A 12,765-nucleotide genomic window follows, 5' to 3' on the forward strand; every position below is an offset into this window, starting at 1 on the left:
TCCCCCCCCCCAAGGAGTTAAAAAAAAAAAAAATCTGGGCCAAAAGCACAAATACAGACACTACCCCCATACTGCATACATATATATGTTTTTCATACTTAACTTCAGCCACAATAATTTTTTTAAAAACATCTTAACTTTATGTAACTACTAATACTTCTTCTGTAGGACTACTTCAAGAAAGCTTCTTCAAATTATCACCAGCACTTTTAGTTGTCTTTCCATTACACTATATGAACAATACACTAAACTTCAGTGCTTTATCTTCTTCTGCATATCAGTAGTATACATGTAAGTTTCATCTCTTATTGGAGTTAGGGAAAATATACAAAGTTACTCTATGTACAGATTAGCAAACTTCCTCCTTCGCTGCTGGGGTGCTGCTACTGTATTCGAATTAAGTGGACAGCCAGAGCAATAGACCACTGCTTCTCAAAAGCAGGTTTGGTCAGGTGGAAGGAGTGGCTTTGGAGTTTGAAGCTTTACAGCCCTATTTCTAAAAGGGACAAAATACAGGTCTCTCCGGGCTGTTGTGAGGCTAAAATGCGTAGCAGGCCTAGTGCAGTGCCCAGGACGTCAGTTACCTTTCTTCCTTTTCCCCATCTTCTGAGTCAGAATGCCACAGAACATGCAATACCCAACTCAGCACTGCAGGAACTTAAAGAAATGAAATGCCTGGGACATTGGAAATAATCTTCTTTCACCTATTTTTTTCCTTGATAATTCCTTCCTCCCTCCCCTCACTACTACCATAAAGAGGAGTGTGCACCGAAATTCAAGGAAACAAGAGGATAAACACAGAAAAAGTTTACGATTAAGGGAAAATGGAATGTACTTCATACACCTAGTTATTTACTATATGTTTTTGAGTGATTCTCTCATTAACGAGGAACTCTGAGAAAACTTCGTGGACGCCATCCTGTTAATACCTATCCCGTCCATCCCCATAGGAGAGGCCAAAGGCTACATTCTATTCTGAGAGGGAAGCAGAGAGAGACACCAAATCTAGAGAAAGACTTGGAAGCCACCAGGGAAACACTTAAAGCGAAACACAGTTCTGCCCTTTGGCAATGGGTTGGCTGAAACCTCTGAAGAACCCACCCTAAACTTTCATTTACCACGCGGCACTTTCATTTACCAGCACTACCTGGGTGATCTGTGTGGCTCAGGTGTTGAGAGAAACATCTTTCTTGGCAATGTCCTATTTCATAATACAAGGAAAACAACTCTGAAAAAACCAACGTGAAAACAAAACCCAGCCTGCTTAGTTAGGTACACCCCCAACTTCTGAGGGCAACCGTGGTGATGGGAGCAGATGATACTGCTGGTAACTTTTAAGTTACCTTTGTTTCCAATTACTTTTTTTCCTAAAAAACTGTAGCAAAGTACAGATCATGCAAACTGATTTAAGAATAAGATCATTGCAAAGGATCATTCACAAACAAACCTACTTCCATAACTCTTGAATGGTACCCTTTGAATCATACAACACTTTCAGGTGATTTATTTAACTTAAAAAAAGTAAATGTAGGTGAAACACAGGTAAATGTGACTGAAATGCAGAAGACCAAGTGCTAGTCCTACCTCTACCACTTAAGTGCCACGTGGCCTTAGGCAAATTATGACATTTCTCTGAGAATGAGTTTCCTCATCTAAGAAAAGGGAGGTAATATTAATTGTCCCATCTTCTTCACATAATTATTATTTGAAATAAATGAAATAATGTGTGGAAAAGGCTGTGACATCATTAGTACTATATAAATAAATGTAAGATGCAGCAGGTACTTAAAAATACATCCATCTCCTTGAGATGATGCTATTATTTATCCATCAACACCTCGAATCACGAAACCACCTTTCTGATCACATTTAAAACAAAAATTAAAAATCCAAGCTTCCCCCAAGGTAAATTCTCCCATGTTTGTACACATTTTTTTATATGATAAAAAGAAAAACTGAAGAATGAAAATATCATTCTTATTGCAATGGTCTCATATATATTTTCCTGATCATTAGGTACAGCATTTCTTATAGGTAAGTATTAGAAGGTCTAAAACATGTATCGGAACTCTGAATTTTCATTTATGGACTCATTAAAATAGCTATTTTATGAAATGTTCTTGATAGTAAACAGAATGGAAAAATTCTAACTAAATGTTCATATTTTAAGAAATAAAATGTATAACAGACAAATAATCAGGAAATCCAGGAATAAACAAACAAAATGTATCTCAAAACTGCAAGCTTATTTAGTGAGAACCAGAGGCTTATCCATTAAATGATGGACAGCTGCTGAGCTTTCGGACTTCACTGTCTGCTATTAATGCAAAAGCATTCATTTCCTCTGGTCGACTTACTCTACACCTCAATATGCCATTAAACTTAAGCCAAACTGAAGAAACAGTTATTATAGTCCCCCTCCTCTTTGGAATCCAAAGCAACAGAATTTTTCTGCGAAAGGAAATAATTTTTCTTCACTATTTTATGTAAAGACCAGACTAAAGACCATCATCCAAGCAGGAAAAGTAAAACCTTAAAAATAATGCTTTGAGCACTCTGCAATTTTGCTGCCCAAAATAGAACCCATACAGTCCATGTCACCAAATGAAAATTACAAGTCTGTAAGCATAAAGTCAAATTATAAAGTAAAAGATTTTTTTTTATTTTAATGGTGATAATGGGAGGAAAGACTATTAACTGGTGGGTATTTCTTGTTTATTTGCTACTATGTTTCCTTCAACGACAGTATTTTAAATGACTACCCAAACCAATTTGAACTTGAATTTAAGTGTAAAAAGGATAAGCCTTGACTAATGAATTATTTGGGCATGTTTTATTCAGAACTGTCTCATCCTTCAAATTAAGAAACTAACCATAACTTTCAAGAGATTATGCTTTTGACTAAAAGTTTTAGGAAACTGGTTTAAAAAATTGGCTTAGCCAAGCCCCGCCACTCTCTTCTTTAACATCAAAAAGAACGTTGAAGACACTTTGGTAGTATGTAAATAGAATTTAAAAAAATTTTTTGGGATGTATTATTTAACTTCTTTAAAATCCTCCAAAGAAACCATTAATACTATGCTTCTTCTAATGAAATTTATTTTTCTTAGAGTACGTTTTGCAAAATAATATATTGCCTTCCCCAGTACAGAATTTCTAAATAAAAATGTTCTTTCAAATCTTGAATTTTCTAACACTGAAAAAATGGCTTAGAGATTATCAGAGCCTTCACAGGCTCATGTGGCTAATTCTATTGGTGAGAGGGGACACCACGCAAAAAGGAAGGAGAGTAAATTTCGCATTGGATGGTCCTCCCAGCAGCATGCTCACTGAAGAAGCCACCACGGTGCCAGTGCCCTGGCTTCCAAGAGGTTAACCTCCTACAAGTTAAGAATCACTCAAAGCGTGTATCATTGGATGTGATTCCCTTTGCCACAAGGTTCAAACACCTATTGATTTCCCTTTGCCTTTTCAGGACTAAAATCCAGAGCAGTTGTTGCTCAATTAAAGATCTCCTCCCCTCCCCTCTTGATACCATCTGTCCCCCATAACACCCCCCCATGTGCACACACCCCACTGAATCACAGAGATGACACACTTAGCTCAAATAATATCCTCTAACAACTCTGACCAATTGCTCATCTACTTTTGAGGATTTCATTAGCAGACTTAGAAGAGTGATTCAGCAGTCAACAGCAAATATTTATAAAGTTGAAAAGTATCAAATATGTATAAATAGTTCCTGTAGAAATGTGACTTTCATAGCTTTTGTAACTTTTAATAAATGTGCCCAAGTTGCTTTCCTTTTATGCACGTTTCAGCATTATTTACATCCCCCAGCTTAAATAAAAGTCAGAGCAACCTCCACAAAAATAAATTTACTCAAAACAATAGCGAAATGTTAATTTGGATATGCAATTAGTTATAAATTTTCTAATGTCCTTTTAAAACTTTTTTCTTCTTGGATAATATATTGTACTTTAGATCATTATGTATAAAAGGCATTGAATAAATATACTAATCTTTTCATCTTCTCTATATAAATGATAATAACAGGATAACATAAAAAACAACTCAGAGACCATCCTTTACTGGTCATCTTACGAGTGTAAGGCATAACCACAAAAATATTACTTTTGAAAACACAATTAGACAAATGTATTACATACCACCAAATCACCTTTTAGAAGGTGATGTTTAGGTGTTTAGTCATTTAACACGTTTACAAATTTCTATAAAAGTTTAAAATTGATATGAATTTGGAAAATTGAAAAATCAGGCAATATATAAAATCTATTTTTATTTGTAGATTTCAATGGTTTTTAATATTTAAATGTAAAAACATCAAATAACCAGTCATTTAAAAAACAAAGTGGAATTTTAAACCTATGCTATTACTTGAGTTATCAAGTAATTTTTTTTCTTTATTGCTTCTATTTTAACACTTATCTCTTAAAGGTCACAAAAATGTGTAATTGTCTCTAACACTACCTAGACCCACATGAAAAAAATTTGTCTTTTTTAAAATGGAAAACTAAACATCCAAATCAAAGCCAAATCAAAAGTAACCTGACAGTTTGATAAAAATTTTACCTTAATATATGGTATATCCATACATGGAACCTATATAATTAAATCCAGGCATTAATGTCTAATTCAACAAATTCTTGATATAGGAGACTACCATGTGATTTTAACCTCTTAAAGTCTTTTCTGTTGCTACAAAATTAAAAAACTGATGCAGCAAAAGCCTTTGGTGGAAGGCTTGAGGTTGGGTGGCTTTTTTTTTCCCTTTTTGGTATTTAATTCAACTATACACAATGTAGTACATACAAGCAAAATACAATTGAGATACTGTTTTCTTTAACATTCCTATAGGAGACCAAATTCATTTGCATTGGAGAGAACACAATTACTGATTTTTAAGTCATGAAAGACAAATTCATAGCTTTTTCCTACACTACCTCACAGTATTCACACCATCTCAGTGAAGGCATGTCTAGCACCACTTAGTTACTTCCTAGAAGTGGGCTGAAATTGCATTTTTGAAAGTTTTGTTTCTCACAGAATCATTCAACTCTAGTTACAAAGCACATTCAGATTAGTGAATGTCTTAGCTCCGAACAATTTACGCAGAGTGTGTGTGTGTGTGTGCGCGCACACGTGGGTAGATACATATATCTACACACGCAGAAAACTAACCTCTCACCAACGTCAAAAATGAAATTCTGTCAAGGAAATTTCCAGAACTTTCAACAGAACTTTAAAGACCTTACCGGTTTGTTCCTCGTTAAGAAATCTTTGTTTCATATATACTACCAAGAAATATGAATACAAAAGATCCAAAGATTTTTAATCAACAGACCCTGAAACCAACTCAGAAAGAGAAATAGATGGTTTGTACATGGCATCCATTATAATAATTTGGATTTAATAAGAATGAAACACATACAGCAAAAGAGAAAAAAGTTTTCTATTTCTGAGTGACCTGACAAAACAATGGCATGTAGTCTGTCTACCAGAGCAGCACTTACAAAATGATGCTAAAAATGAGAGCTTAACAAAAGATCCAACTGGAAGGTAAATGGCATGCCAATAATTTCATAACTTAAGATAAAAACACCTCCTCCCAAAGTATCATTAGCTTAAAAAAAATCTATCTGGAACGTAGATATTACAACTGATTCTGGAGAACACAAAGAAATCAGAACCACATAAAGAAAAGGAGCACTCAACTGAATGATTATTTAAGGAAGCAAGCACTGAAGATAAATTGTTTTCTTCACATTTTCACTTCAACTAACACAAAAACCACATGTAGAACTGACTTCACACTGACAAATTTACTCCTAACTTGTTAATTTTCATAGAAATGCAACAAATGAACACCCAAATAGTCATCATATAACATAAAAGCTTTGGTTTCAAATGCCACAGCACCCTGCTTTCTGAAAGCTATCACGGTGGTGGTGCCTTGTACATGAGAACATAGAGCTGCTTCATCCCAGGGGTCTGAGCTCAGGACACAGCACGGGCATTAGCTCTCTCTCCCTTCCTAGCCTGCAGTGCAAGGAACTAAGTTCTGCATTTTAAACTAATAAAGGAAAGGGAAAAAAAGAGTAAAACCATCCAATCAGAAATGATGTCACCCCCTACAGCAACAGCTCATGCATACATTTGGTATGTGAGACATCTTCCACGTAGTGAATCACGCACAGCGCATTTTAATCTGCCTCCTAGGTGTTTCATATTGCCCATGAGTTCAAAGAAGTCATGTTCTACTAGGGCTGTATAAGTCCTAGATTGCTCCTTATGTAATTAACACTAAAAACTTGGGATGTGCTCTTAATTCTGAACTCTTATAAAAACACCACAGAAGTATTTAAATGGCACTCCAGCTAACAGCAAATACCCTCTGCTTTTTGAATGAAAAAGTAGTATGTTTGTTGTGAAGTTGTAAGAGATGTTAATAACTTTAGATAAACCAGTACTTCACTTATATGGCAACATGAAATGAGACACCAACTCACAAAAGTTAAAATAGCAGTAGTTTTTACTAGTTATAACCCCCCAAAGGACTCAAAACAGCCATATAGCCAACAGAATTAGGCATTTATAGAAACATAGCCCATCAAAGATTTTGGGGTAGTTTTTTCAAACTTTGTTAAATATATTCAAATTTTCAAGTGTTATGAGATTAATAATTTAAATTTAAAACAAATACTTCAGATGTCAGAAAGCTACAACCTGAATTTCTCAAGCAAAAGAAAATATTTAAAGTATGCAAATTTAGAATACTTAATTGAAAAACGAATCAGTTACAATTACATCTTTTCCTAGAGAGGAGAACTAGCTTAATACTGCACATGAAACTGCAAATCATAACTTTCACCTCTTTTTAAAAAGGTGTTAAGTTTTATGATATGCCACAGAATCATTTGCAAACAAAAGATATTCTGTTGCTTACTTAAGATAAAACATACCCATAAATGTGCACACAATTTTTTTAAAACCTTTTAACAAAATATTTAAGTCTTTATTAAATTTGGATAGTTTGTTTTAAAATCTATTCAAACCCTGGCAAAAAATATCATGTAAGTGGTTACACTCTTGAGTATCAACGATTTTAAAGGTGGTAAATCAAAGGCTTCACTTAGTCTCTCTTTAATTCAGCTACTTAATGACTAATGGTGAAGAAATGTAAGTGACTGGGGTATAAACTAAGTTATAACACATAGGAGGAAAAAAATCTAGGATGAGTAATAAAGGGCCCAAATTTAAAGTCCACAATAAACTTTACAACAAAGATGTTCTCCTTCATTCTCTCCTCATGGACAGATATTTCTCATGTAAGCAAATCAAGGGAGAATTCCAACCTCCACAAACCTTTTTACTCCTTCATTAACAACAGTGCACTTAAATATAACTATAGATTTCACAGTGATACTTGTTTAGCCTCAAACACATCTTAAAAGCAACAGCAACAACAACAAAAGGCTCAGAAGCGATATTCAAGCAGTCTCAGCGACTGCAGGAGTCTGGCTTTTAACTGCCACCCAATCCAAACAATCCTCTTTCTTTAGAGTGCTATGCAAAATATTGACCCCTTACTAAATTATTTTATTATTCAACATTAAGCTATCTAAAAAAGAAAACTAATTAATCGCGAAGTTTAGCTAAGCAATTTAGCTGACACAGTAAATATTTACTCTCAACATCTCACAGGAAGTCTTGACAAGCGTGTGTTGCCATTGTGCTGGGGTAGGGGTGGGAGGCAAGTTTTGATAAACAAGTGAAACGGTCCCCGCGAATTTTACCCAGCTGGCATTCAACCCCCCACCCCCACCCCATAAGGCACCAGATTATTTCCCAAGGCCAGTAAACACCTTATATAATGAAAGTAAAAAAAAAAATGTAACTTTCTAAACTATGTTATCTCCACTAACAAAAAAAAACAGAAGCCGTTTTACGAAACTACAAAAGCACATTTTTAAAAACTTGAGTGTATTATTTTACTTATATGTACATCCAATCACAAAATAACTAAGCAAAATGTATTTACCTGAGCTTTTTAGAGACTGAGTAATCAACTTCCATGATTTTCCCATGCAATTCCACTTTACCTTTAAAACAGAAATTAAAGCACTCAGAACCTTCCTGGAATGAAACCGGCGGGGGTCTAGCAGGGGCAGGCACTGAGCTCCACGCTCGGGCTCCGCCTTCGGGTGCCCTCCAGGGGTCTCCCACCCCGCTCCCGCTGGGCAAACTTGGTTCCCAGTGGGAAGCAAGACAGGAGTCCGGAGTCTCGGGCGAAGCGGAAAAGAAAGGGTGTGAGCCCGGATCCGACCCCAGGTATAGCCGTGGGTGGCATTACCGGAAAAACAAATTTAATAAAGAGCGGCGCCAATTTGAAAGGATGAGCTCATTTGAAACTCAAGCTGCAGGGCTGGCGCGGCCCGGCTTCTTTCGGCCCCCCACCTCTCCATTCCGCTAACCCGGGCCCCAAAGCCTCCGCTGCGCTCCCCTCCCGGCCCTCTCCTCCCCGTGGCCCCTGGAAGACGCGCAGAAGCCCCCTGGGGTTCGCCGCTGCGAGAACCTAGTCCCCGCCGGCTTCTGGGTGTCACCTTGGCCTCGCCGCCGCCCCGCCCCCACTCCGCGCGCCGGTGGGGAAGGGGCTCGGGCCGGGGTTCCGCGGGTGCAGGCTCGTGGTCTGGGGGCGAGCGCGGCTCGAGGCGGTGCGTGTGCGAGAGAGAGAGTTGGTGAGTGCGCGCGCGCGCGCGGGTGTGTGTGTCGCTCTCCGTCTCCCGTCTGGGCTCCAGCGCGCTCGCGGGGCCCCCCGGTCTCCTCTTTCCCGGTTCTCAGCCCGGGCCCCCACCGAGTTGAGACAGGGCACCTCGTAAAAAGGTGCTTCTGGCCGAGCGGGAGGCGGGGGGACAGGAGGCAGAAAGCCCCCAGCCTCGAGTTCTTCTCAATAAAATCGGACAAAAAATTCAGAGAAAAATAGGAGCGCTTGAGAGACGAGCGAGAAGGAACTGAGGTTCGGGAGTGGACCGAGAGAGATGTGCCGTCGCACAGGGGATGGGGTTTGGGGAGCCTCGAAACCTCGGAGGGGGAACATCAGGGTGGCGCCAAGGGGGTGCCGAAAGTGGGGGACCGCGGGACTAAGTGGGGAGGGGGCTCGAAAGGAGAGTGCGGCTCCGGGGACGCCAGAGGGCGAGAGGTCCTGGGCACGAGGCTCGGCAAGGGATGAGGTCCGATCAAGCGAGGAGATGCAGGATCTGGGGGATCCCTGACAAAGGGGGTAACAGGGAGGTCAATAAGAGGGGGGACTGGGCTCTCTAAAGATGGGGGGCGGGGGAGCTCTGGAGAGCAGCTCGGAGAGCCAGGGCAACGAGGGTGCTCCCAGAGAGCAAGCGAGCCTCGGGGACCCTCGGAGCCGCACAGGGGTCGCCCTCGGGCTGCGGCTCGGAGGGCGAGGGGTGAGTCCGGAGCTGTGGGGGGAGGGGAGCGGCGGTCGGAGTTGAGGGTCTGGTGCGTGGAAGTGAGCATGCGGGCGCGGGAGCCCCCGCCGGGCGCCGCCCGCCGGGCTCGGCCTCCCTCCGGGCGCCGTCCCGGCCTGAGCGGGGAGAGGCGGGGGGAGGGGGACAGCGCCGAGTGCTCACCCGAGAGGGTCTCGATGGCGCGGATGGCCCAGTTCTGGTCGGGGTAGTCTACGAAGGCGTAGCCGGACTTCAGCAGGACCTGTCCCGCCAGGGGCAGCTTCCTGTCCCCGAAGAGCTGCCGGAGGTCGTCGGCGGTGACGGCGGGGCTCAGGTTCCCGATGTAAAGCTTGTTCATCATCCGTGTCTTCCCCGAGAGCCCGCGGCTCCCCCGGCCCGGTACCCGGCGCTCCTCGCCTCCGCCGCTGCCCTCGTCTCTCCTCCTCCTCCTCCGCCCCCCCTCCCCGCCCTCCGCCCGCCCGCCACCCACCCCCACCCTCAGCCTGGCTCCCCCCACCGCGGCCGCCCGGCCCGCCCGGGGGCAGAGGCATAGGCGGAGGCGGGGACTCAGCGCGGCTCCCTCCTCGGGGCAGAGTCCCGGGCCGGGCGGCGGTGCGCGGACAAAGCGCTCTCTCTGCCTCCCTCTCTCTCCCTCTCAAGGCGGTGGCGGGAGGAGGAGCAGCGGCGGGCGGCGGCAGCGCACCCCGCTTGTGTCTGTGTGAGAGTTTGTACCGGCGTGTGCGCAGCCGAGAGTGAGCGAGCGAGCGCCCCCTCCCCGCCCCGCGCCGTGCGCCCCTAGCCTCGCGCCGCGAGCGCTCCGCGCGCCTCCCCGGGCGTCTGCCCTGCGCCGAGCCGGCGGAAGCGGGTCGCGGCCCAGGGCTGGGGCTCCTGAGCGCCAGAACCCCGGCGGGCGCGGAGGGGAAGGCGCGCCCCGGACGCGGGTGGGAGTGCGCGAGGGGGCGCGGGGGAGCGGCTGGGAGCCGTTGGCGTGGGAGGGAGAAGGGCTGTGGGAGAGCGTGGAGAGGGGTGTGTGCAAGGTGGACCGGATGTGAGAGCAGGCTGCCAGGGCCAGCGGGAAGGTGTGTCTCGGAGGTGAGGCGAGCACCGGCTGGGAGACGGCAACTTTCTCGCGGCGAGTTAGTCGCGTCTAGCGCCCTGCGCGTTCCCGGGCGGAGCGCGTGTTCCGAGACCCGCTCCCCGCCCAGCTGTTCGGGCAACTCGGCGGCGCGTGCGGTCGAGGGGTCGCAGACGGGAGTCGGGACGCTTGGGGCCCGGGATTGATCGGGCCCTCACGTACTCTGCACCCCGCGGAAGTTCTCTGGTCCTGGGCCTCAGTTTCCCGGCCCGTGTGGGGAGACGGAAGGCCAGAGCGGAGTCACATCCCCGCTGCCCGCACCCGGTGCGCCGGGAACCTCGCGGCGGGCTGCTGCCTGACGTTAGCAGCTGCTCTCTATTCTGGGAAGTGCCTAAGGCTTCCCGAGCGGCCGCTGCGAAGCCAGGTGGCGGTGGGGAGGCGAGTGGGGAGCGGGCAGGGGCTGCACCCGGGAGACGGGCGCCCGGTGCAAGGCTGGGCTGGGTTCAGTCCCAAAACCAGAGCAGTGAGAGGCAAGGGTGGCTGGAAGCCGAAGCGCTCCGGTCGTGTAGGAGTTCCCGGAGCACTGGGAAGGGCCCGGAGAGGAAAGAGGTCCTTGCAAGCGGAGGAAACAACGTGACCGACGGAAGAGGCAGGGTTGGGATGAGAGCTGCCCGAGCTGAGGGGATATGGAAGGATATGGAAGGAGCCAGACAGGCTGGGGACCATTTGCCAGTTCCGGGGCTCGGCTGAAAGTCTGCTGGTTAGATCCTAGTCCCAGCCAGGAAATGAAATATTACAGGACAGAAGAAAAATTGGCAGGATTCAGAGGTGAAGGGAGCAGAAGAAGATTCCAAGATCTGGACTTCTGGGGGGCTTAGGAGGGGTAGTTTGACAGGAGAAACGGGGGGAGGGTTAGGGCTTTTGGGGGGTCTGTTGGTGGAGAAGCCACAACTGTGTAGGGATGGAACAGGTTCGAGTCTCCTGGCTGGGTTGCCTTTCCCAAGCTTTCTTGTTGATGAAGGGATGGAGGGCGCACAGTTGTTTTTAAAAAAAAAAAAAAAAAAAGGAAAGAAAGAAAGTGAGAAAGAAAAACACGTTCCCGGCCCTTAAAGACCGACTCTTTGAGCCTGGATTTTTGTATTGTCTGCCAATACCCCCAGGTGTTTCTTGTCCGGAAACACTGGCAGGTGCAAGGCCTACCTGCTTAGGACTCGAACAATTCCTTCTGCCCCCAGCTGTGTATCCTGGGATGTTCTAGCATTTCTGAGGCTAAGTTTCTATATCTCCTTTCTGTAAAAAGAGGATAAAACCACCAAAGCTTGGCAGGATTGTTGTAAGGGCTTCATGAAGGATGACTGAATAGTGTGTTGAGATGCAATCGACACACACGCTTAATGCTTGGGGGGGGGGGGTTGTTTGTTTGTTTTGTTTTCCTTCCCCCAGAAACTCATGAGCTTTAAAATGTTTTCTTTTGAGGAAGGAGACTCTTTAAATAATTATGTATCCAGACAAGAAAACTATATTTATTCTCGCCTAGATATTTGCAGTTGCTTGAATTAGGGGTTTTATCTCAAATATTCACATGTTTCCTCTCTCCAGGAAAGGAATTGGATTTTACCGTTCCTGGAGTGGGGAATGGCCACTATTCCCCAAGCTAATACATAATCTAGGTATTATGCTTTCCTACCAAATCGCATTGGGGAATCACAAATGAAAACTACTGTGTGTGCGTGAATTTCAGCATGCTGGGAGGTCACTATCATCCGGTTTCTCATACAAATGCCCTACTTGGTATGGTCACCTTTATGTTTGCTCCTTTTACTTCCACTAATCAGAGTGCTAAAAGAGAAACAGCCACAGGGATAATTGGTCTCATTCTTCTCTGAAAGGTTAGTAAAACTGTGCTTGTTGTAAAATATTTTCAGATCTTTTCTGTCAATATTTCTGTCAAAATATTGTCAGATATTGTATTCAGTCAGTTTCCTGGTTCTACTGCAAAGCCACAGATGTTTCAGCATGGGTTCTCTGGTGGACACCAAGCATCTCAGGGTTCTTGGCAGAGGTGGCTTCTGGTGAACTCTTCTACCCTGTTTCACCAGGTTTCTTTCAAACTTTTTTCCTAAGAAATAACTGCTCCTTGCTGTAATTGGTATACCTTACCCTGCTGGCGGTGCGCTGCAGAAGGGTTTGGATGGTAAAGGTGTTGGAGGA

At 44.4% G+C, this 12,765-nt stretch overlaps 1 protein-coding gene across 6 annotated transcripts in view; it reads right to left on the reverse strand.

Moving 5' to 3' along the window:
- IGF2BP2 (insulin like growth factor 2 mRNA binding protein 2) overlaps positions 1–9,937 on the reverse strand; it is a 153,798-nt gene extending 143,861 nt beyond the window's left edge. For 4 of the 6 annotated variants that reach the window (XM_053918180.1, XM_053918179.1, XM_053918178.1 and 1 more), the window contains exons 1-2: positions 9,663–9,937; positions 8,063–8,123 (exon numbers count right to left, since the gene is read on the reverse strand). In XM_053918180.1, coding sequence (XP_053774155.1) covers positions 8,063–8,123; positions 9,663–9,840 — 239 coding nt within the window. In that variant the 5' untranslated portion in view covers positions 9,841–9,937. Of the gene's footprint in view, positions 1–8,062; positions 8,124–8,624; positions 8,751–9,662 lie in introns of those variants that run through there. The other 2 variants (XM_053918181.1, XM_053918183.2) reach the window with 2 other exon arrangements.
- Positions 9,938–12,765: the final 2,828 nt, after the last annotated feature.

The sequence above is a fragment of the Desmodus rotundus genome, chromosome 2 (genome assembly GCF_022682495.2).
Source record: "Desmodus rotundus isolate HL8 chromosome 2, HLdesRot8A.1, whole genome shotgun sequence".
Classification (NCBI taxonomy): Eukaryota; Metazoa; Chordata; class Mammalia; order Chiroptera; family Phyllostomidae; genus Desmodus; species Desmodus rotundus.